A 25897-nucleotide genomic window follows, 5' to 3' on the forward strand; every position below is an offset into this window, starting at 1 on the left:
CTTAAACCCATATACTTACCCCAGGGTCCCCCAGGGGTCTATCCTTGGCGCCCACCTTTTGTCCTACTACGCCAAATTTCTTTTCAGAAAATAGCTCACAATGTGAGCTTGTAATGCCCATTATTGCATCGATCGTGTGTGTGTGTGTGTGTGTGTGTGTGTGTGTGTGTGTGTGTGTGTGTGTGTGTGTGTGTGTGTGTGTGTGTGTGTGTGTGTGTGTGTGTGTGTGTGTGTGTGTGTGTGTGTGTGTGTGTGTGTGTGTGTGTGTGTGTGTGTGTGTAAAACACATAAAACTTTTTCATGCCAAGGACCGCCCAAATAGATTTGGCCACGGACGCCCATCAGGAAATGTTTTGTGCCAGGGACCCCCCCAGAAGAGAAGAAATCTTGAAAGAAACTTTCAAGATTTTTCAAAAATGACCTAAGTTATACTTATACTCCACTACATCTCAGTAGAAAACAATAATATTTAATCTCTCTCTCTCTTGTGTATCTGTGTATCATGTCTGTACTGCGGTGCTGCTGTGTGTGTGTGTGTGTGTGTGTGTGTCTCAGGGCCGGATACAGAAATTATTAACTGGGGGGGCATTAATAAATGCTGGGGGGGCCCAAAACCATTTGGGGGGTTTTCGTAATTTTTTTGTATTACTGCTTCCTATTGTTCTTTTGGGCTTGTTTTCCTAGGCTTCTTTCTCTCGCAATATCTGGCAACACTGCCCATGGAAAATCAGGGCAGAGGATTATTTGAATTGTGCAATGATACATGATGGAATATGATTAAGGATTATTTTGATTATGGTAAGCTCACATTTCATATCATGACATAAATTTAACTTTCAAAAAAATTATAAAAAAAATTAAAGATTTTTTTTTGGGGGGGCAGTCAGGGCATTTGGGGGGCATCACTTGGGTCAAAAATGTTTTTAGGAGAGGGGAGGGGACACCTAGCCCTATTTGGCTGTCACTCAGTTTTGGCAGGTTCAATGCAGTCTAATGTTAGTTATCCATAATAATTATTCTGTAGACGGATTATTACAAAGATAAATCTGATTATTATAAATTCAAGCATTTAAAAGCATATTATATCACACATAGCCTGACATAGGCCTATGAACTTTCTATATTTTCACCACAAAAACAGGTGTGGGGCAATTCTTTGGCTGCTTATATAAAGCATTACATAAAACAATGCTTTCCCTCCCTTCCAGGAGGAGTGATATGAATACCCGGACAAATGCTCTTAATTCAAAGACTAATTTGATAGTTATGGGAACGGGCCACGGCTATGTTAATGTAACATAGCATGATGTAGTCTACAGTACAGTGTCAACCCACATGAAAACATCGTTTTAAAGCACAAGAATGGTCTTGTCGGTATAACTCTCTGCATACACTGACTGTTTGTCCGTGTTGACGGTGAAAGGTTAAAATTAATTTATGACCCATTGCGCAGGCGCATCGCCTCGCCAAAAATAGAACGGATCTACAAGCTGACAGCGCGTCCCTTCGCTACCGTTAGCGAGCGCGCCGTCAGCTTGTAGATCTGTTATTTTTGACAAGGGACGCCGTCGTACCGCCGAACTATAGATGCGGGGGTTATACAATGTCGTTGCCTTATATAAGTGAGCCATATAGTGGGCCAATGGAAACGTGTCTCGTGCGTCACGTGACCACATGCGTATAGCTCGGTGTGTAAATATTTTTTGTGCAACCCCCTCGCGTCAACAGGCTTTCCGCAGGACCGGTGGAAAGCCTGGTTCACATTCATTGCTCAGTGCTTATATCTGGTTTGAGCCCGCCTACCGTATCTGGTAATTTGTACGCACACATAGAACCGTTTCCGTATCCGGTCAAGACCGGATAAGCAAACTGCAAAGTGAATTGACCCCGGTCGTTTTATATAAACGAGCCATATAGCGGGCCAATACGAACGTGTCTCTGGGCGTCATGTGACCGCGTGCGGTCTCGCTCAGTATCAGCGTTGCCATGTCCGCTTATAATAAGCGACTTTGGGCTTGATTTTCTGGTAAGTTGCTTGTAGATATTTGTAGTTGCGGGTTGCTTTTTTGGGGGCTTGTGTCCAAAGTGTTGTGGCTTATTTGGGCTTGTTCCTTGTTGTTGTTTAAACCAGTGTTTCTCAAACATTTTCAAGTCAACATTTTTAAGTCAAATTAATATGTATTTGTCTGCGGACGGTGGACCCCCATCTGAAAATATGTTATTATGTTATGGTTATACAAGATGTGTGTTGTTCAAATGTTCTTAATTTTTTTTATAGCAAATCTACAGGCTGTAGATCGGCTATCTATTTTCAAATAGAATAGAATGTGTATGTATGTTTAAAGGGCGAAGGGCTCGCTTCTTTTGGGCTTGTTTTCATAGACCTGGTTGCTTGTTTCTCTCTAAAAACCTGGCAACACTTAACACAGAATGCAAATCATTTTTTGTCACATCTTCAGTAGGGCTAGCGCTGCTAGCACCGACCATGAAGTCGCGACAACAGGACGCCGTTGTCACCGTTAACGTTCTCCTTAATTGTCGCTATTTTCCACATAATTGTCAGGTAGAGCATGATGCCGCTCGCAACGCCGGCGGACGGTTTGGACGGTTTGGAGGCTCATTCCAAACGCAGAACGTTGAGTTTTAACAGAAGGAAAGAAAGAGGTGGTTCGGGGGTTTAACGCTCGCTAGCTTGTCTTGTTGTGTGTCTCTTACATAAAAAAAAACAAGTGACGTTCAAGGCAGCCTCTCTCTCGTGCACTTTTTTTAAAAAATTTATTTAAAGCTCCTCGTCGGTTCAGTGTCTTTAGTTTTTTTTTTCCTTAGTTGTAGCGACACTGCAAACTGTGCAAAGTATGTTTTTTTTTGTTGTTGCAAAAACCAAAACGTTGTTTCTTTTTTTTTGGGACCGTTTTCTGTCGACGTCGAAGAAGAAGCTAACATTATAAAACTGTGACGGAATCCTCCTTGTGTCTCATTAACAACACATTAAACAGTAGCACCGTTTCCTCTCAACCAACCGACCGACCTCAGTTTATTTTTGGGCAATATAATTATTACCTCAGTGGCACAACAAGAAGCCACACTCTGTCGTTGGTCTTGGTTTGTTATTATGACCGAGTAACGACAGACCGCCTACAATTGCTGTAAAGGAGGAGGAGGAGGTGATAGAGGGGTTTGGTTTTAAAGTACCATGTCACTTCTTCTTCTGTTAGACCCATCCATTATGATTCATGGGACCTTAGTTTAAGACGGGAATTCATGCATGCCGGCACCTGACATGCCGGACCCTCTTGATGTAGCCAGCAACAACAATGGTACGAGCGGTCTTGAGATCGAGAGCAAGATATTTCATGTTTGCTAGCTAACGTAAGGACATGATATTGTACAATATTTGCACAAAGTGTGAGTAGTCGGGTCTGTGTGTTTTCAGACCATCTGTGAACTTTTGGGAGAGTCGCGATCTACAGGCTGGGTGGGAGAGAACGATGGAGACCGGCATCCAGCCTCATCATCATCACCACCATCACCCGGGCGAGCTGTTCGTCCACCCGCTCAACAACCCCGGGGCCGCGGGCATATGTCCCGAGATGCTGGAGGTCGCGGAGGAAGCCAGCCGCGCGGGGGACTTTGACTTGGCCGCGGAGATCTACGGCTCTCAGCTGTCCGACCTGCAGCAGCCGGACCGGGGTCTGTGTCTGCGCAAGGCCGACTCTCTGGTGCGAGCCGGCCGGATCTCCGAGGCGCTGGACGCCTACTGCACGGCCGCCAACCTCTGCAAGCTGCGGCCGGAGGAGCTGTGCCTTCTGGTGGAGAACATTGCCCGCACTCTTCGCGAGAAAGAGTTGAATATTTCGTGGACTAGCTGCTCTAATAATACAAACGGGACGCACGGTAATAATGGCGAGGACGGGGTCGAGGCAGATGACGGGGACCTGGAGGAGGATGAGACCCTGGACATGTTCTCCTGTCACCTGTGCAGGTGTCTAATGTACGAGCCCGCCACGCTGGAGTGCGGCCACACGTTCTGCAAACGGTGCTTGGAGGACGACGCGGTGAAAGACTGTAAACATTGCAGACACAAACTGAACAAAAGAGACGGACTCAGATTAAATGTGGTCGTGAGTGGCCTGCTGGATAAATGGTTCGAGAGCGAAAGCAAAGCCAGGAGGCACTGGGTGGAGGGAGACGTGTTGTGGAGAGAACAGAGCCACACGGATGCCTTGGAGAAGTATAACCAAGCAGTAGAACTAGGTAAGAGCACACACATAAGAACAATAAATGTTTTATTTCTCATCTCCCATCATAGAAACCTGTGCTGTTATACCTGTGAGGTGGTGTTGTGTACGAAATTGAGAGGTGAATCTCCTTGACCTACTTTCTGTTGCACTTCCTCGTGTCAGCGATAGGGGCGCCTCTCTCACCTTTATATAAAACCCACTGGGTCAGGCGTTATATCACATCCCACTCTCATTATCTAAGCAGCACTTATTCATATAACCTATTTATAATGATAGCTTATGACGTAGCCTGCCTTTTTAACCCATTTTACATCTATGACCAAAGGCAACAGTGTGGGTCAAACTCTATACATGTTCAGCCCAATAACCCCCCCCCCCCCCATTTAATTATATATTTTATTATCATTAGCCCCCAATGAATCCAAACTTTGTTTTTGCATGCATGACATTTCCATTTAAAAAATGCAGCCCATATGTAACTTGTGCACTAATGTTTATTTGTGGTAAATAATTAAATTCCACTGACTGAAAATAACTGAAATAACTGTATTCCACTGACCCCTCCCCTCCTTTCTCCTACAGTTTTATAAGTGTGTCATCTATCATGAACTTAACCAGGGCATGAAGGCTGTGCTTTTTAGGGGTGATATAACTGCTATTAACCTAAATAAAAATAAAAAAAAAGTACCACTCTTTTCAAATGCAGTATTCAGGGGGACGGTATAATGTTTTCAACTTTTAATCTCGAGGAGAGAAAATTCAACGCCACTGTTGGACATTCTTACGGTTGTAGTCTTCTAGAGATTAGAATCACAGACAACTAGATTCCTCTCTACATAGTATGGCTATGGGGTCCTTGAGACATCTTTTCACTGAGCTGCATCCGAATCAGCACTGATTCACACACCTTCTGTCTGTTGGATGGTGTAATGAACTGGCTGTGAGTGGGCAAAGTGCCGTCACATCTTTACCAGTCATGCCAGTCTATGTTTTCCCAACAAACCCAGCATGGGGCCTTCAGGGATATGAGGAAGCCCCATTACAGACCACTAGGGTGGGGGTGGTAGGTAGGATGTCAGATGCAGTATTCATTGTTATTATTTATTATAACGTCTGTCGGGTGGAAACCTCATATCTCCAAATCTGTTACTTTTCACGATTCAAAAACAGCAAAAGTAGCTGATCTACAAGCTCAAAGCGCGTTGCTTCGCCCCGCGTTTCGAGCTTGCGGATCTGATACTTTTGTGTGATGCTCTAGTATGATCAAGTAGGTAATTAATTTACGAAAAAACACAAAGTTAAAACATGGAGATAATAGGTTTCTGCCCAACATCAACGATAACCCATGATGTCAGTTGGCCTCATCCGACCTCTTATTGCAGTGGTCTGTGCCAGTCATGTGTGATATAGGGGTGCAACAGTTAATCAAACTAATCAATTATTAAAATGTATTGATTTTCGGCAGATGGTCGTTAGTCGATAATGAAAAGAAGATCAAATAGCATTTTTTGATCGATTCATTGCTATATAAAAAGTAATAATAAAAAAAAGGTGTTCTCCATCATTCGATTAATCAAAAAAAGTAATCAATCGCTAGGGTAATCCGATTGTTCCCTAATTCATTGTTATTTATTAATGCCGTCATGTCAGTTGGCCTCATCCGACCTCTTACTGCAGTGGTGACTGGTCTATGCCAGTCATACCGTGGTGTGTAGAGGGAGGGATGCATTTAGAGGGTAAGAGGGTGGATGATAGGTGGGGTTGCATTACAGGATGTGAAATGTGTTGCAACATGAGTCTCATCAATTTTTTTATTTGTCTGAGTGAGCATTTCAAATTTTCAATTAAATTAAATGTATGGCATCCAGTTCTATGTCTATGTTACAAAGGGTTATAAAATGCTTTACACAACTGAAATAAAGTAATAAACTAGTAAAAGCAGTGGTAAAACCAGCATTGAAGCATCAAATCGTACAGTTGTCGGTTCTATTCAGAGAAGCCATAAAGATGTAGGTCACCCCCACCGTCCAGTTCAAACAACTGGATCTTTAATTCCATTAGTCAGTGAGCCTCACTCACTGAGGCCAAATGAGTTGAGCCAACACTTCCAATGCATACTACTCTCTATGGCAACAGTGACATTTTTTAAATTTGAGTGGCAACACCTGTTATAGTTTACAATCTATATAAAATAATAATTTTACCTGCCACTGGGCCACCGTAAGCCTGATTTATACTTAGTTGCGAGTGGGTGTCGTGCACCAAAAGGAGCCGATCTCCAAGATCACAACACGCACGCGCTGTGAGCTTATAGATCAGCTATTTCTGGTGCGTAACTAAGGCAATGCAGCGTCACTAAGTATAAATCAGGCATTACTTGTTGGCTCTACATTGGGGGCAGGGGGCTGGCCACAGTAGAGTTGACCCCATTCTCCCTAGCCAGTGACCCGTTTATGTAAGGGATAGGGGAGGGAAATGGAACGTTTATAAGTGTTCTAGTTTATTACCTGAAAGAGGTTAGGTTGCGTTGAGCGGCCAAGGGGCTGGACATACCCCTAGATGGAGGCACTAATCATCGACATGGTCGCTATTTCATTATTCTCATCGGCACAATACTTAAAGGGATTGTAGGCGATTCTGAGATAAACAAATAAAAAAACTCCTGCAGTTCGTTTCCCCGACCACCAGGGGGTGTCGCAGGGAGGACTTCCATAGAGTTAAGGAGGCTTCTAAACGGGCCATGCCGAATATGGGTTGCTTTATTCGGATACAATTCAAGGAACTGCCCACCCCTGCCGGTTCTCTGAATTTTTATTTTTAAATAGGCTCTTTCATGACAAATTGACCACATATATGAAGTTAAACAACTAAATTCTATCCAAACGCTATCTGAAAAGTAAATTATGTGCCTCCAAAACGAAGTTTGAGAGCGTTTTCAAACCGAAAGTAAAAAGTTCACACGGGCACGGACGCGCACGGATGCGCACATGCGTGCGTGAATTTACGCACCGGATACCCGGATGTGTAACCTAAATAGTAGGGAAAATACGGATTTCAGAAAGAGGAGTGTTTTTCAATGCAGGAAAACACCCCAGCATCATTATATAGTGGCTGATAGAGGGGAAAAAATGCAAAATATATATATAGAGGTATTTTTCAAATATAGGCTTAATGTTGCCTACTATACCTTTAATCTCCATTGGGGTTGATTAGCTAACCATGACACCAAGTGTGGAAAAACTGTAGTACTTTGACTCACTAATGCAGTTCCCCACAATCCAGTGTAAAAGCACCTTCGTTTCTAAACTTGTTAAAAGCACTGACCGACCATAAACACAACTTCCCAATTTGGGTTCCTAGCTGCATGTCATCACTCCGCTCTGCCCTAACCTTCCTGTCTCTCTCCACCATCCTGTCTGAATAATAAATAATTAAAAATACCTAAAAGGAGAGAAGTGGAAGTCCCCGCCCTTTCATATAGTATTTTACTGAGCTATACAATAGGAAAGGTGAGAGGGAGACAGTGAAATGGAGGCAACATTCAAGCGAGATTTGTTTCCGACTTTGTACCAAATTAGTTCATGGAGTCAGGTTGTGTGTTTTAAAAAGGAGAGTGGGCAGCCACCTCCTCCTGTTGCCTTTTTCTTAATCAATACAGTAGTAAAGCTGAGAGGGAGAGTCAGGGTAACATGAGGACAAGCTTCCTGACTACTGGCCAATCACAGTGTGTCTTTTACGGGACTTGTCAGAATCTAGTTCTATAAAAAATATCCTGTTGTATTTTTATACAACTACATTCTGCCAAGTCCCGGAATAGACACGCTGTGATTGGCCAGTAGTCAGAAAGCTTGCCTTCTACAAAATGGCGCCCGAGATGCAGACACCTCATAGATGGAGGAGGCGTCTACCTTTTATATGTCTATGTTGTTTTATTATTTCTTTATTTATTTTTCCTGATGGTATGCCAAGCGTATTTTCCATGCCTCCATTTGATCCTCATACATCAGGCTGTAGCTGCTAAGTTTCTCAGCTTGACCAGCCGTCATTTGGAGGACCTGTGAATTTGTAGATCACCTTTTTTCGCTACTTTCTCTTACACAAAGTTTATAGTTGTTAATAAGCCTAAAGACGAGGCCAAATGTGAGGCTTTAGGCATAGCATGCATACTCCTCTAACAAGTTAATCTAGTCATTGTCAAAGAACCATGAATATCTATTATATGGAGTGTTTTTAAAATGATGTTTCCAAAGTCGACGTGTAATTGTTTTAAACAATCATGATCTCAGCAAAATAATCATAATGAGGAGTTTTGATGCAATCAAGCAGTTTCTAACTTCTGGTGTCCAACCTTTTCTCCATCATTACAGAGACTTTATGTTTGTTATTATCAGCACCATCTGCACCATTTCAAATGCCCATTCGGTGGGTGTTAGACTGTAGCACAATATCTGAGTGGTGGGTGATTGGATGAATATTATCCAATCGCATGCTGTTACTGTTTGCACACTGTGTGTGTGTCAGGGGAGAGTCAGGCCAGTCCAAGTGTCCCTGCCTTCTGTTTATACTGTAGAGTACTGTTTCCCAAACAGTCGGTCGGGACCCATGTTTGTGTCGCTGACCAATTTCGTTGCTTGTAAATCTCCCCTTTCCCCCTTGTTTTCTACATTTAAATATATATATATATATATATATATATATATATATATATATATATATATATATATATATATATATAATTTCCAAAGATTTAAAAAAAAGTTTAAACAAAGAAATAACAATTCCAACATTTTTCAAAAGTAGTTAATAAATAAAATCAAATAATCAAATAATTTGAAAAAAACATACTGTAACATTGTGGCTAGGCCTTAGCCTGTGTTATGTGCATGCATAGTAACTGATAGTTGATCCACCAAAAAGTCCATTCAGGGACTGGCTACTGGATTGTAAAGTTTTCTAGAAGTATGTGTGGTTAGTTTACAAAACCATGATGAATTTAAAATAAAGGTACCGCGACTGATTCTTAATACGTAATTAAAGAAATAAAATACACATCTTTATTAGTTGGTTAGCATTTCAATCTCAGCCCTTAGTGAAGGCAAGGCAGTTTTATTTGTATAGCACATTAATTCAACAGCAAGGCAATTCAATGTGCTTTACACAGAACATCAAGCAAAGGAAAAACCCAATTATACATTAAAAATAACAGATTTCAGATTTTGTGGTCGATGTAAATTTTTGGTTGCAATGTGAAACCGATTGAGAACTACAGAATCACAGAGAGATTGCGCAGTATCTAATATTGTGATATGAGACTATTGATAAATCACTGAAGTGATAATTTTCTGAACTTACCTGCCTGGTCTAGCTGTTCTATTAGTTACCTTGACCCACGTTATTACATACAGTAGTAGGCATTACTGATCTATCAAATCTGTTACTGTATATTACATATTGTGATATTAGATTTTTGTCCATATCGCCCAGCCCTAGCATGCTATCCATCTGGATTTCAAACCCAACTTCCCCAAAAATATTTGTTTGCTTGCTAAATTGATGCAAATTTAAAATGAAAAATATAGCTGCAAGCAGCGATAATACGGGGCCAGTGAATGAGAGAGGGAGAGAGAGACATGGAAACGGAATAGATTGAAGAGAGAGAGAGATGGAAGCAGAATGGATTGATTGGACGTCTCAACCTATTGCCATTAACAGGAATCAAACCCTCAACCTTCGGATTGACAGGCTGCAACACTACCTATAGTGCTATAGCTTTGTCCAGGCTGAGGTTGTCTGTTGAAGATACAAGTGAACCAGTGAAAGCAGCCGATCTACAAGCTCAGAAACACGTTGCTATCTGAAAAGTTTTGAGATTGTAGATCGGCTATTTTCAGAATGAAGTATGTCATACATTGCAAAAACATACCCTCTCAAATAAGTATTTCATGTTATCTTTACCCTTTGCACATGTATTCATTGATACATTCATGTTTTTTGCAATTCAACTTAAATGAGTCTGCATCAAGTGAGGCTTGAACCGGCAACCTTGCAGTCATGAGGCACTCACTTAAGGGAGAAGCCATTGGACCAACAGACAAGCCTTGTGAAAAAAGAGATAACACAGCAGCCGATCTACAAGCTCAGAAACACGTTGCTATCTGAAAAGTTGTGAGATTGTAGATCGGCTATTTTCACAATTTTGTCATATATTGCAAAAAATACTCTCTCCAAGAAGCATTTCATGTTACCTTTAACAGTTGCGCATGCATTAATTGATACAGTCATGTTTTGTGCGATACAATTGAAAAGTAGCCAGCAAGAGTTGAGGCTTGAACTGGCGACCTTGGATCCAGAGGCTGATGCTGAAGCGAGACGCCATTGGACCAACAGACCAGAACCAGTGAAAAAAGAATTCACACTAACACTAACACTAAGATCACTCGTTCACAAACCATTTACCAATAGAGAAATTGTATGTCTCCTCGAAACCGAAACCAGTGAAAGCAGCCGATCTACAAGCTCACAAAACGTTGCTATCTGAAAAGTTGTGAGATTGTAGATCGGCTATTTTCACAATGAAGTACGTCATACATTGAAAAAACATACTCTCAAATAAGCATTTCATGTTATCTTTACTGTTCGCACATGTATTCATTGATACAGTCATGTATTTTGCAATTCAACTTAAATGAGTCTGCATCAAGTGAGGCTTGAACCGGCAACCTTGCGGTCGTGAGGCACTCGCTTAAGGGAGAAGCCATTGGACCAACAGACAAGAACCTGTGAAAAAGGAGATCACACAGATGATACAGTTTCACGCAAATAGCTGAAAAATCCTGGGTTTAAGTGTTTTTCAAACTGCTCAAAATTGCGGACAATCTAAGGGCGGAGCTTACTGGTCAACGTGATACATGTGTTCCTCATGAGTCAAGGCACATGTGTAAGCAGGTTTAATGGCTGTCGGCCAAACGAGGCATGACTTTTGCCTGTTTAAAGTTTACATTTTCAAAAAATCGCTATAGCGCCCCCCTTTGACCAATTGGAGTAAGATTGGTTTCAGTGATATTTGGAATGACCCTCAACATTACCGCAAAGTTTCAAAGAAATGTGAGTCTGCATGTATGTGTTAGGGGCAGATGAATAATTGTCATAAAACTGCAATATTCATTGGCTCATTAAAGCTTCATTTTTTCACTTATGGAAAATCTTTGCTGCTTGTTTGTCGGCATAGGTCCAAAGTTCATGTGTAAAACGTTTCGTGCAGATTACTCAAAAATCCCAGGAGAAGATAGGTTTTAACTGTTTTTCATATAATTCAAAATGGTGGGAGATCTAAAGGTCAGAGGTCAAAAGTCAGAGTGTGAAAGTTGTTCATCATGAGTAGACGCATGTGTGTATTGAAGTTTCATGGCTGTAGGTCAAACGGCATGAGTTGTACCTGTTCAAAGTTGGCATTTTGCTATAGCGCCACCTTTTGACGAAAGATTGTGAGAATTATTTCTTGATAGTTTTTCATGACCATCTACCATATGGCCAAGTTTCGTAAAAAGCGTATGCACGGTTCAGCCAGAACTGCGAAAAGTGGCAGAAGAAAAAAGAGGGGAACATTAAGACAGGTCCAGAGCTGAGCTCTGGCCCCGTAATAAAAGACAACGGCCAGAGTGACATTTTACAAGCAGTTTTCCCATTGTGACAACGCCCCTCTTGTGAAACACAGACTGCTAGAGTTTCATTTTCTGCTGTAGTGTAGTGTTCCTCCTCACGTGTAAATAGAATGACGGGATTTGTATGTGTGTGTGTGTGTGTGTGTGTGTGCGCCTATTTTACTGGAGAATAATAACCTTGTATACTGTTTACCGTATCAGCCCATAGCTCTGATTCTAATACAGTAGGCTTACTAGGCTATACATTGTGATGCCAAATAATTACTTGTTTAGTTCTCCGACACCACTGAACACCAATCCTTGTTGTGGCTGTATAGCAAGATAATGCAGTGCGTGAATCCATTAAGTTGGTGCACATAGGAAACACATAGTGCACTAGTGCAAATATGGCTCACAATAAAGTTAGTCATGCATATCATTTGCTTGAAAAGGACACTTTTGTCTGTACCATTATACAGTGACGTGTGCAGTTGGTAAACGTGGCATATACACGTGAGATGTGTCAATGCTACTGTGTAATTCTCCCTGAAGAAATAAAGGTGAAAATTGCTGATTTTTATACACTAATTCCTTGTACTTTATAACATTTTATTTACATTTTTAAATAAAAGGCAAAATAAAACGAAACAAATTTGATAGCTACACAGTAAATTCCTCAGAGAATGTACAAATAATTTAACCAAGTTACATTTGTACACTATCCGAGTTAAAGGTCTTTAGTAATGCTCTGTGAAGTGTTCATGTTTGGCAGTGAGCAAGGCAACATTAAACTGCCCAAAATCCATGTTGCCACATGATTTCAGACCTGACACAAAAGCAGAAATAGACGGCACGACACGTTTTGGGGGCAAAATGTTGATATACTGTAGCTAGCTAACTAGCACGTGTAACACAAGAGAATTGAATCACACAGACCTCTCGGTCAGAGTACAGACCAGACTATGCTGCTGTTGCGCTTAAACACTTGTTTCGTGAGTATGTACTGTGTGCGTGTTTGTATGTATATCTATCAGAGTGTCATTTGTTGGTAACGTGACAATTGAAGGAATATTCCTCCAACACACTGTAGCAGGCATCTTCAGAGAGGAAAGTTACATTTAAAATAGGTCTAATGCTGTGTTACAACACACATGTTACATAGTCAGCCTACTTCTGAGACCTGGAGAATGTCACTCTACACCCTGGAGCAATAGCCTGACCTGTTTGTTTCCCCCTGTGATCTCTAGCACCCTCTTCAGGCCGACTGTTGTGCCAGCGGGCTAAACTGCACATGGAAATGAGGAGCTACAGCCAAGCTGTCCAAGATGCCAGTAGCATATGCAGGATCAAACCTCTTTGGCCAATGGTGAGAAACAAAGACAATCAATGAGGAATCAATTGTTGTAAATGTCCTATCGATTGATAAATAATAGAGGTGTGAAGATGAACCTATATGAATTGGAAATCGAGTTTAACATTACTTCATCGATACGCGAACACCTGGATCGGTCTAAACGTACACGCATCGGATTATGTTTTGGTTATACATTTATCAATGAAGCTTTGCAGTTAATTGTACTTTGGCATGAAGTAACTTGCTGCAAAGGACTCACTGATCTAATGTTTACAAGTTATTATATTTGCTTCTCATTCATCTCATCTCGTATTGATTTTTTTTTAGACAGTGCTGCGATGTAAACAAATAACACAGATACTGTTAGAGCATAGTGTGCACAATCAAATCTAAGGTCTAAAATTTGGAAAATGTGGGGTGATGAGGAATCTGTGAATACTCACATTGACTTTTTTTTTTTTTTTTACAAGCGCTGCGAGGTAACCAAATAACACCGACAGTACAGAGCAGAGCCCGCCATCAAATCTAAGATCTAAAATTTAGAAGACAACTCGGCAAGGTCTAATGTCTGATTATACCGTGGTTGTGCTGCTGTGATCGTGCAAAGAATATAGCGGTTATTTCTGCTAAAAAAATTCTGCCATAATGTAATCACAGCATCTATAGCTTGAGTTGCTCTCGAGACATGGTAAACACGTTGGAGCAGCTGAGGCACAAGACATCGAGTAGACAGCGTTTCACCGACCAATGCTTGCCAGTGTTATATAAGTACAAAAAAGTTATACAAGGCGAGGGACCGTCATGACACTGCAGATATTCATGCGTGTTTGGCTGTTTCCTTCCGAACCTGCAGCCCTCAGCCCAGCAACAAACACTCTCATTCACTGTACACAACATAGGTTATACAGTACAGCCTAATTTATAATACAATAATGTTGTTGCCAAAAAAAACACATCTAAAAGCTAACACTGCGTAGCTCGTGTGATGGAGTATAAATTAAGCTATTAAAATGTATCGTCCCTGAATTGTTTCGCAGCCATGTACATGGAGATACGTATCGTATCATCTTATTAGGGATAGATACGCACCCCTAATAATTAAGATATAATTCAGAATTAAAAGCAGTTTCGCTGTTCTATCCTCCATCACACTACAATAAGGCCATTGTTTATTAGTTTGGGCTTCAGCATGGCTATTCACAGTGTTCACAAGCACAGCGAAAAACCTACTGAGTACTGACCTTACCATAATTAATGTCATCTATAACGTGAGCATGTGTGACTGCGTGTGGTTGTCAAGACTTGTGCTGGATATGGAGTCCTATTACTATTATGAATACATTACTAATTAGAATAAATGTAATAGTGTGCTATAGATATGAATGTTTGATGTGTGTGTCATTAAATGTTTATTGACATGTTGTGAGAGAATGGTTTTATGTAAGGGAATATCCAGGGATGGACCATGTATTGACATACATAAGCCATTTCTGGCAGTACTACATTATGGTTACATATCCTCTCTCTTCATCTGTATTTCCAGGCACACTACATCAAAGCCACTGCGTTGAGTAAAGCGGGCAGCAACGACGAGGCCCTGCAGGAGTATTTAATGTGTGTGGCACTCAAGCCCAACTGGACGAAAGTCAAGCTGGAAGCTCAGAAGGTACAGTAATATAAACTCTTTGCTTTTGCTTTGAAACCACTTTCAACCTGGCATCCCCTTTTTTTTTATTAGAAAAATAAAAAGTCAAAAAATAAATAAAATGTAATGCGGCTTCGATGGGGCTTAAGTGGTTAAACGGTGGGTGGTTGACCACATTAAGTAAAGCACCCGTTTCCTATGCTTGCATCCAGTTCAGGAATTGTCACCTGTTATACCATGTGCAGTATTTAGTAGATAACCAGCCATGATTTAAATCCCAGTTCATATTTACAGAGGAAGTAGACATGCCATATCATGCCGTTTTTCTGTTTTGTAAGAGAGGAAACTTATCTCTATCATGTGTATATTTATCAGAGCAGATAACCATATCTGTCTTACTGGGTTTATCCATTTCCATGCATGTCAAGCAAGATTAGCTTCAATGCTAGACCTCATGTCAGACAACCCCACTGCCCCCACTCCAGCTGCTCTGTCCAGCAATACCAGGAAACACTCTCACGTGTGTACACACACGCACGCACGCACGCACACCACACACACACACACACACATAACACAGTGATGACAGCTGTTACACAAGGTAGTGAACATATGATATTGTCAGATGCAGAGTATTTTATGAATTTAGTTAGCTGAGGCTCGTGACTTGTGTATGAAATGCAACACAGAAGTCATCTTCGATTCCCAGGAAGAGTAAGGCGCAACATGTAGCGCCAAGAAAATGTTCCCGGCGCTTCCCAGAGGATTGAGTAACGGCACTTGATAACACTTACAGAGTCCAGGCCTGTCCCAAAAAGTTTGTATGTTGGAGAGAGGCTGTCAAATTGTGTTGGAGACAGTAACAACAACAGATTAGATTATAATGTTTTTCTCTTTCTTATTTTTATGGCATTTCTGTTTTCTTGCCATAGGACAGTGTAGAGTTGAGCTTGATATACTTTGTCGCATGCCCGAAAATAGCAAATTTATAAGCACACACAACACGTGCTGCAACGCATTGTGAGCTTTCAGATCTGCTATTTTATAGGTAGAAGGTGAGAGCAGACAGATGGTGCGGACATGAAACTGAGTTCCTGAGCAGGGAATCAAACCCTCAATGTCATGGAACTAAGGAAAAAAACCACGGCACTCTTCTGGTTATTGATGTGGCTAGTTCATAATAGAAGTTGTTAAAAACTGGGATAACCCACGCACAGCGGTCAGCACAGCCTTCTTCAGGGTATAACCCTCAACAAACAAATTTCCCCATTATTTACATACATACAGATTGTAAACTGCAAACACCTGAGGAGGAAATCAGACACAGATGCCAAATGCAGAGTAACCACAATGTCATGGGTTTGGGGTTAATGCATAAAATGTTTGAGCTACCATGGCTGGTCAGAATTGTAATTAGATTTTTAGGGGTGCAACAGTAAATCGATTTAATTGATTATAAAAAATAATCGATTTGAATAAAATACAAATTTAAATTCTTTTTTTTTTAATACAGTAGCAAAAATGCAGAAAATAGCAGCTCTACAAGCTTACTACGCGACGATTAAAACTGTGGAATGAAACCGAATTCATTATACAATATAGTAACCACTTAAATCTGGCATTCGTATTTTGTCCATGTCATCATTAGATAATCAAAATCATGGGGAAAAAAATCTGACATTTTCAAATACGGAGAAAACGAATCTATAAGTTCACCGTTGTGAGGTTGTACATAATCAATTTTCTCTGTTTTCATTGTACAATGAAGAATATACAGAGGTTTTATAAGTGTTTAACTGATGGCCGGTTACTTTTGTCTCCAGGTGCTGAGTGAGGTGTTCTCCTCCGTGTTCGAGAGGGACGACATGCCCACACCTCTACACCCGCTGCAGGGAGGCGCTGCCACTCGCCTCATCAAACCCAGCGCCTTGTTCAGCTCGCTCAGACCACTCTCACTAAGACCTGCCTCATCCTCACAGGTAGGAACACGCCAACACATGCTGTCCCACTCGACTTGGACTCTTCTAGCCTGGGATCCAGCCTGCTTCGCTACGTTCGGTGGATTTTTTTTTCTCTCTTCGCTTCTCAGTCTGGAAAGCCTCCCATTGGGAGGTTTTGCAGAACTACACTAGAACTACATATGTTACGTAGTCAACGTTGTTGCTGATTGGATGTCGTTCCAACGAATGAGAGTAGCGTTAGGCAACCTACGTCATCAGCCAGCGCCACCCTCCATGCTTTTCACACTGTTGTTTTTCTGCGTATTGGAATGACGTCTCACTGGTGCTTTGTCCCGCCCCGCACCACAGACCAATCAGAAGCCACGGCAGGACTCAAGCCGTTTGGCATGTCCCGCCTCCCTTGGAGATGGGAGGCTTTCCAGACTGAGAAGCGAAGAGAGAAAAAAAATCCGCCGAACGTAGCGAAGCAGGCTGGATCCCAGGCTAGGACTCTTCTGCTATGACAGTGATTTCTCAAACCCTTTTCATTTCAAGGACCCCCCCCCCCCCCCCCCCCCCCCAGTTTGATATCGCCGCTGTCGGGCCGAAACCGCTTATCTCCATATTTTAACTGTACCGTAAATTTCGGACTAATAAGCCGCGACTTTTTTCCCATTTTTCGACCCTGCGGCTTATATAACGGTGCGGCTTATCTATGGATTTTTACAGCTAACGGCCACTAGGGGACCTCCTAAATCTATGGATTTTACACCCGCGGCTTATAGTCCAGTGCGGCTTATATATGTACAAATCATTCAATTTAGCTGCTGCGGCTTATATTCAGGTGCGGCTTATAGTGCGAAAATTACGGTATGTGTTTTTTCGTAAATGAATGCCCTACTACTTCATCATACTACAGCGTCACACAAAAAGCTTGACTTGAACTTGTCTGGAAGGTACTTAAAAACAACTCTGCTCTTGCTCCACTCCTTTCCAGGAATCGGAGTTCAGCGTGACTAAGACTCCAGTCGAGGACACCTCTTCCTCACTCACCCCCAAGCTCCCCTTCTCCCCTGGTAAATGTGACCTGGCTCTCGGAGACGAGGGCAGTAGCAGCAAGAGCCTAGCCAGTGTCCTGGCTGCCCTGCCATCGCCCCCCAGTGGCCTTAAGAGGAAGAACAGTGGAGACGGTGCCTCCTCCATAGCTTTCAGTCCTCCATTTAAACTGCACAAGGCTGGTAAGTAATAAATAGTAGAATAAACTACGGCTGCAACTATCGATTATTTTCATAGTGATTATACTATCGGTTTGTTTTTTGATTCATCGATACTTTTTTTTAATTTATTTATCAACAAATAGATTGGGGAAAAAAAGTGTACGAAAATAGCAGATCTGTGACACGTTGTGAGCTTGTAGATAGGATTTTTTCGCTATTTTGAAAGAATCTGGAAAGAAATAAAAATGTCCCCCCAAAATTGAAATTATTTGTTGGGTAAAATCTATTATTGATTATTTTTTATAATGATAAAATCAATTAGTTCGATTAACTGTTACACCCCTAATACAAACGTGTATTTTGTAACGTGTAATGTTTGTAAACGTGCCGGTTGCGTTATATTAACCAACAACCATTTGGCTTTGATAACCCCCCTCCAGATGAGGCGACTTCGTCTCAGAGTCGTGTCCCGTGTGGAGGGAGGACTGTGCCTGCTCAACTGCTGGACTCTGTAGATATGGAGTGTTCCCTCTGCATGAGGTAACTACACACACACACGCGCGCACACACACACACACACACACACACACACACACACACACACACACACACACACACACACACACACACACACAATTTAAGTTGACAATTAATTGTCATACAAATAATTGTGATGAACTCTTTGCCAGAAATAAAACATAATTTGCCAATTTGCCATTATTGTCATTGACTGTGTGCGTTTGTCTTCTCCCAGGCTTTTCTATGAGCCAGTAGCGACCCCTTGTGGACACACATTCTGCCTCAAGTGTCTAGAGCGCTGTCTGGACCACAACCCCAACTGTCCACTCTGCAAGGAGAACCTGTCTGAGGTACACACACACACACACACACACACACACACACACACACACAGTCACACACACATGTTTGTATTACTGTACTTGTGAGGACATCAACATTTTAGGACAGAGATTTTATGAAATTCCTTTTTTTTTTTAAATCTCTTTAACCATTTAAACCCCAGCATCCGTATTCTGGGAAAACTTTAGCTGAAAATAGCTCACAACTTGTGAGCTTGTCGATCGGCAATTTTCAGTGAAGATATTTAATGTAGAGCGTAAAGATACTAGTATAGAGCCCTGAGGGGCTCAACAACATATGGGGTTTAAGTTTAACCTTTTTAACCCTAAAGCCGATTGTCGATCGGCTATGTTCCTGTGCACGACACTGCCACACAACTAAGTATAAATCAGGCAGAACTCTAACCCTAACCTCTAATCCAAGCCCTAGGCAGAATCTTTTCAAAATCGTAAATAAAGACATTAAGGTTTGACGGTGTGTTTGTGTGTGTTGACATTACAGTACCTGGCCACCAGGGGCTATAAAAAGACATTGCTGATGGAGGAAGTGCTGCAGCGTTACCTAGGAGATGAGCTGGCAGAGAGGAAGAAGATCCATGAGGAGGAGATGAAGGAGTTGTCCAAGTCAGTTTACACACACACACACACACACACACACACACACACACACACACACACACTCACACAAACATACACACTCACACGTTTCTATTTCTGTACTCAAACTCTTAACAGTCATTTCATTTTAATTGGGCAACGGTGTCACACACCCAATATAGCCGATCGACAAGCTCACAATGTGTCGTGCTGGGACGCATTGTGAGCTTGTACATCTGCTATTTTTGGTGTGCCACATAAGCACACAAATTAGTATAAATCGATCCTAAATCTAAAAGGTTTTTAACCCATTTAGACCTGGAACGCATCTGTGTCACTTTAGAATTCTTTAGCTATTCAAAAATAGCAGATATACAAGCTCATAGCGCGGCACTATGAGCTTGTAGATCTGCTATTTTTGAAAAATCGTGAAAATATATTTTTTACATTATTTTTGAAAAACTGTTAGGATTTAGATTTTTTTTAAAGAATCGCCTCAGGTCTTAAAGGGTTAACCATAAATGAACCTTTTCTCTTGTGACGACCAGGGAAATTCTCCTCACAATGTCTATTTCTCAAATTCTGCTATACTTGTGGGAACATTTGGCCCAGTCACAAGTATGGTAATAATAGTAGTAATAATAATAAAGTACACACACACACACACACACACACACACACACACACACACACACACACACTAACAAGCTATCATTAACCATGCCCTTCGCCTGTTATTTTGTAGTTTGAACCAGGAAGTGCCGATCTTTGTGTGCACAATGGCCTTCCCCACCATCCCCTGCCCGCTGCACGTCTTTGAGCCGCGCTATCGCCTCATGATCCGTCGCTCCATGGAAACGGGCACCAAGCAGTTTGGAATGTGCATCTCCGATGAGCTGAAAGGCTTCGCAGACTATGGCTGCATGCTGGAGGTGGGTCTGGGAGTCTCTGTGGTTAAGTGGACGGGGAGAGGGCATGTAAAGGTTGACCTGACCTAATATCTAGCGGTTGACCAGTATATTGTTGTAGTGGTACAACATTTAACCCATTAAGACCTGACGCGATTCTTTAAAAAAAAACTAAATCCTAACAGTTTTTTGAAAAAAATATAAAAAATATTTTTTCGCGATTTTTCAAAAATAGCAGATCTGCAAGCTCGTAGCGCGGCACTCGGTGCCGCGCTATGAGCTTGTAGATCTGCTATTTTTGAATAGCCAAAGAAATCTAAAGTGACACAGATGCGTTCCAGGTATTAATGGGTTAATTTAACTAATTGATTTAATCTAATATAAAAATTATTGATTTAAATAAATCCATAAAAATAGATGATATTATTTTTATATTGTTGTAGATTACCGACCATGATACCAAAACAAGCAAGAATATCCCTTATTTCATTTAATAACAAAAAACTGCAACGGATTGTCCTCCAGGTACGCGATGTGAAGTTTTTCCCAGACGGCCGCTCTGTGGTGGACACCATCGGTGTGTCGCGCTTCAAGGTCCTGAGCCACGGACAGAGAGACGGATACAATACTGCCAAGATAGAATACCTGGAGGACAAGAAGGTGCGTGAATCGATGTTACAAATGGACGAGGTTGTCCCTGTTACACCAAGTTAGAGAATGTATTATATAATGTATAAATAACACTAAATAAACTGAAGTTTACTTAAAATATTACATCACACCGTGGAACGCAGAAAGTCTCATGACGTAACTTTCTGAGAGTCTCTAATTTGAAGTGTGTGCAGCCATTTCATATCGCATGGTATTTGATAAGAACAATTACATGGTATTTTCATAATGTATGACATGAAATACATGTATAACAATATCTACCAGTGGAAAGTAACTTTCAGACAGTGCCTTTCAACAATGTAATTCAAATTATCGTGACACGTTGTTGGCTTGCAGGTCAGCTCTTTTCGGCAAGCGACACTGTCGTACTATGGAGTGCACATTAGGCTCGTGTGTGTGTGTGTGTGGTCTCAGTTGGGGGCACAGGAGTTTAATGTGTGGTCTTTGTGTTATCAGGTGGAGGGGGAGGAGTTGGCAGAGCTGGTGAAGCTGCATGACTCGGTGTACGAGCAGGCTAGCAGCTGGTTCACCTCCCTACGAGATGACATGAAGAGTCAGATCCTCAGCCACTTTGGACACCTGCCCAGCAAAGACCCCGACCCACAGGTACACACAGTACATGTGCAGTACACTCCCATCTGCTCAGTCATATACAGTACACTACATACATAACCAGCAAAGACCCAGACCCACATGTAGGACGCGCACACTTGCAGATGCACACATGTACAGTACATACGTGTACATCTACTCAATCATATACATACCCAGCAAAGACCCCTGAGCCACAGGTAGGTACACGCACATCTACTCATACACATGCACTCATATTCATCCACACAAACACACACAACTACGTACAGATGAACATATACGTCTAAATTAATAAAATATAGAATCATTACCTGATGACCATTATGTATCTCTGTATATAAACTGTCTTTGTAAGTACGGATAGTACTTAAAACTCATAATACTTTAATTCATTTCCTGTCCGTCCCTGTAGGCCAGTGCCAGTGGTCCTGCCTGGTGTTGGTGGCTATTGGCGGTTTTGCCGTTGGAAAACCGTGCCCAGCTCACCATCCTGTCCATGACCTCCCTGAAAGACCGCCTCATCGCCATCCGCAGGGTCCTCATCTTTGTCACGCGCAAGAGGCCGCGATGATTCGTCCCAGCTGCTCTGAACAAACTTAAGACCATTCAGCGTTTTTATGCAGTCCATTCTTGCTTTCATGAATCCATTTGTCAGTATCGGGCCTAATTTATGCTCCATCGCCTTCGTGAGGTCAAACAAAGAACCCTGCCTTCTGACTACACATCACAGTTTCTGACTTCTCAAAACCCTCAGATGTGAGGGGGGATGTTTTAGTAATGCCTGTTGGCCCAGGCATCCTTCCATTTACCGCATTCGCTCGACTATAAGGTTATAAGATGACCCCCCCCCCCCCTTTCTTCAACAACATTTTGAAGACCAAATCTTGTTTTGTTTAATTTTACTTTTATTTATTTTGCTTTATTCCAGACAGATACAGTGAACAGAGAGACTTATCATTCATTGTCACATTACAATTTTGCAGGTGTAAAATAGTTTGCATACAATCTTCCACAAATTTTCATTTTCAGAAGATAATCGTGTGAAAGGAAAATGTCAAATAACAAAACAACAATATCACTTACAATAAATATCTTAAAAATTAAATAGAAATAACGCAGACTAAAGCCCCTTTGCAGCAGATATCAAGTACGCATGACATGCAGTAAAGTGCCTCTGGTCGCATTCGTACCAGGGTCAGCTGTGGGAAGGACTATAGCCCCAAATAGTGTTTTTATAAAGGAAATAATTGTATTTGACAAAAGGTGTGCTACCATTGAACTGGCTCCTCATGAGCATGCGACCTGTAACCTGCAAGGTTTGATGTTTGGATTTTTCCTGCACAAGCGCGGCAAGGCAAGTTCATTTGTATAACACATTTCAGCAACAAGGCAAAAGTGCATTACACAAACAAAAAGCACCCGATCGCACTACTGGCCATTGAACCGTTGCTGCACAAAACAGAGACTTTCATTTGAATCTTGGCATGTCAATCCACTCTGTGTGGACATGTCACTCTTGTACGTGCTGCTTCCTCTTTCCAGACTGTCTGGTGCTGTAGTTGTAACTGTGGTAGGGCTGCAACAGTTAATTGAACTCATTTAATTGATAAAGAATTGTAATCGATTAAAAAAAAATCAATATCAAAAATAGCCTACAAGCATATAGATCCAGAAGCTCACAGTGAGCATGCATATCTGCTGTGTTGTGCGCAACGCAGTTGTACGACAAAGTATAAAATAGGGCTTACGTGGTTAAATTGACTAAATATTTAGTTATATGAAAAAATAACTTCTTTTTTTTTCACATTGATTTGTTGATATATATATATATATATATATATATATATATATATATATATATATATATATATATATATATATATATATATATATATATATATATATATATATATATATATATATATCAAAACAAGCTTTATTTATCGAAAACCTAATTGATAGAATAATCACTAAGAAGATGATCAATGGTTGCAGCCCTAGACTGTGGCTCACTCCAGGCAGAAAGTAGAATGAGAGAATTTAAATTTTGCCAATAGCTGGCGCCATGTGCTGTTGTGAATGTGTAATGACATTTACAAGTCTGGACCTCTGATGTAAGATGACCCCACTTTTTCCAGATGTAATTTCCAGAAGAAAAAAATATATATATTATATTCAGGCCAATAAGTCACAGTCTTTTCGCTGGAACAGTTGAGCGTTTGAGACCGTTTTCTGGCCCGTACGGTATGACCTCTCATTTCTTGCACTATTAAGAGCAAGTTTAAGCAGTCGTGCATCGCTGTTTTTTTCTGTGGTTCCAGTATGTCTGCATAGTATGGAGGAGGAGAAAAAAAAGAGATGGGACGGCCGTAAGTCAGTGGTTCTCAACATTTTAATTTCAAGGACCCCCATAACTCTTGAGAGCATACAAATGAAACCAAAAGGACCCTTATGGGTCGATATGCTTCCATTTGTACGCTCTCAGAGTTACAGACCTGTAAGGGATAATTTGGAACCCCCTCAAGGAATGCTGAGGGTCCACTTTTGAGAACCACTGCCATAAGTGACAATCAGATTGCAGAGGATCATGTTACATATAAAGACACCAGTACTTCAAATAAGCTGACCTGAAACAAAGTGGGCCTGGAACAGAACCGTGTGGCACGCCACATCCGCAACAGTGTGACTATTTTCTTTTAAATAAATATATTTTCTTCATTTATAGTTAATCAAGACAACTGACACATACCTACCAAGATACAACGCAAAAACATTTTTATGGGTGAGAACTTACACAGTACTGAATGTATTGGTTTGGCTGTATTTTGTGGGTGTCATTTTTGTTTTTTGGTGTTCTACTACAGTCTGTAGACCCCATTTTCTTCTGTGTTGTACATAAAGGTAGATTCCTGTTCATGTCACGGCAAACGGCTGCTTCTCACCTTACAGGACTGAGCCAAAATTCAGATGCACCCCCCCCCCCTCAAGCTTTCTCTCTATCATCTCACTCAGCAGTGTGTATGTGCCTCAGTAAGTCCCATAGAAATGAAACCTTGGCAGATGTATGATAAGTGGTTAGTCTTTTCAAATTAAACGGAGGGTTTAGGGGGGGTTTAGGGGCGTCTGGGTGGCGCAGGGTTAAAGTACCTGCCCACCACTGTGTTTGTTCAATTCATCCACAGTTCCTCCGGCTTGGCCAGGCGCTCCAACAAACACGTCTGACTGTGGTTGGGAAGCCGGCAGGGGAGGGGTATTTTCTGTGTGCACTAGCGACTCCTACAAGTTGGTTGTTTTTTCAATTAAAGCAGAAACCCCCTGGAAAAAAAATATTGAAATTACAATGCAATCTGTTGGAGAGGTTAACCACTTTCAACCTGGCATCCCTAATTTGGGCATGTCCTTATAAGCAAATCCTTAAAAAACAAATGGACCAAAATGGTTAAATACGCGAAAATCGAATTAGAAGTTCACAACATGTTGTGAACTTGAAGATCAGCCACTTTAAGTTTAAAATGTTATTGCTTTCCTTAAAACAATTGTTTTGCTAAATGTTGGCAAATGTTTTTTAGACAATGGAGCCGCCTAGGTCAATCTGATTTGAATGGGTTGTATGCCCTCCTATCACTGTCTCTCGCTGGGTAAAGATGTACTGATTTAGGCTTAGGGGTGATTGTGTTTGTTTGAATTCTCCTTTTTCTCTCTCTGCTATGCCCAGTGTATTTGTATAGTGGAATCTTAAGTTGGGTGATTTAATTGTATATCAATGTAACTCGGAGGCCTTTTCAGTGTTTTCTTTAATTCCATTATTACACACACACACACACACACACACACACACACACACACACACACACACACAAAAACACTGATACCCCCCCCCCCCTCTGTCTTTTCTGTTCTATCTCTGTCCTCCATGTGTAAATCTCCACTGTAGTTCTCTGTACAGGGTGGGGATTTCAACATGCTGCATTTCCTTCCATGTATATTTGTAAAGGGAAAATCTTGTACCTATTTTTTATCGCAAATAAAGGAAAAAGAAAAAAGTCTCGAGTTCCTGTCTTGATATGTCCCTTTTGTTCTCCAAGATGTTAGATGTTGAATAGAAATCCCATTTCTGTCAAATCACTTCAAATTGCCTAGAGGGTCAACCGACGGCGGGCGGGCGGACGGTGGGTGGGTGGGTGGACATCACAAACATAACATGCATACCTGCGAGGCGCACCGTTGCT

The 25897-nt window shown here is 41.4% G+C and overlaps 1 protein-coding gene across 2 annotated transcripts; it reads left to right on the plus strand.

Annotated features, from left to right (window-relative positions):
- Positions 1–2472: 2472 nt before the first annotated feature.
- On the plus strand, positions 2473–24993 carry lonrf2 (LON peptidase N-terminal domain and ring finger 2). Of its 2 annotated transcripts, XM_080456977.1 has the most exons (13): positions 2473–3317; positions 3434–4254; positions 13129–13247; positions 14779–14901; positions 16704–16859; positions 17818–18058; positions 18478–18577; positions 18792–18906; positions 19400–19521; positions 20240–20426; positions 20928–21062; positions 21531–21680; positions 22081–24993. In XM_080456977.1, the coding sequence occupies exons 2-13, from the start codon at positions 3489–3491 to the stop codon at positions 22237–22239; spliced, it is 2373 nt and encodes a 790-aa protein (XP_080313103.1). In that variant the 5' UTR covers positions 2473–3317; positions 3434–3488; the 3' UTR covers positions 22240–24993. The 2 variants fall into 2 exon arrangements, with proteins under 2 accessions (XP_080313103.1, XP_080313102.1); XM_080456976.1 differs by having other exon boundaries at positions 2473–4254.
- The last annotated feature ends 904 nt before the right edge of the window (positions 24994–25897 follow it).

This window comes from Gymnoscopelus braueri, assembly GCF_963280865.1.
Source record: "Gymnoscopelus braueri genome assembly, chromosome: 18".
Taxonomy (NCBI): Eukaryota; Metazoa; Chordata; class Actinopteri; order Myctophiformes; family Myctophidae; genus Gymnoscopelus; species Gymnoscopelus braueri.

Excerpts from the sequence above, each read along its gene's own strand:
- lonrf2 (XM_080456976.1), top strand. The coding sequence starts at position 3,489 with ATGGAGACCGGCATCCAGCCTCATCATCATCACCACCATCACCCGGGC. Across the intron at positions 18,059-18,477 it reads ATTTAAACTGCACAAGGCTG|ATGAGGCGACTTCGTCTCAG; the intron begins GTAAGTAATAAA and ends ACCCCCCTCCAG. Across the intron at positions 18,907-19,399 it reads GCAAGGAGAACCTGTCTGAG|TACCTGGCCACCAGGGGCTA; the intron begins GTACACACACAC and ends TTGACATTACAG.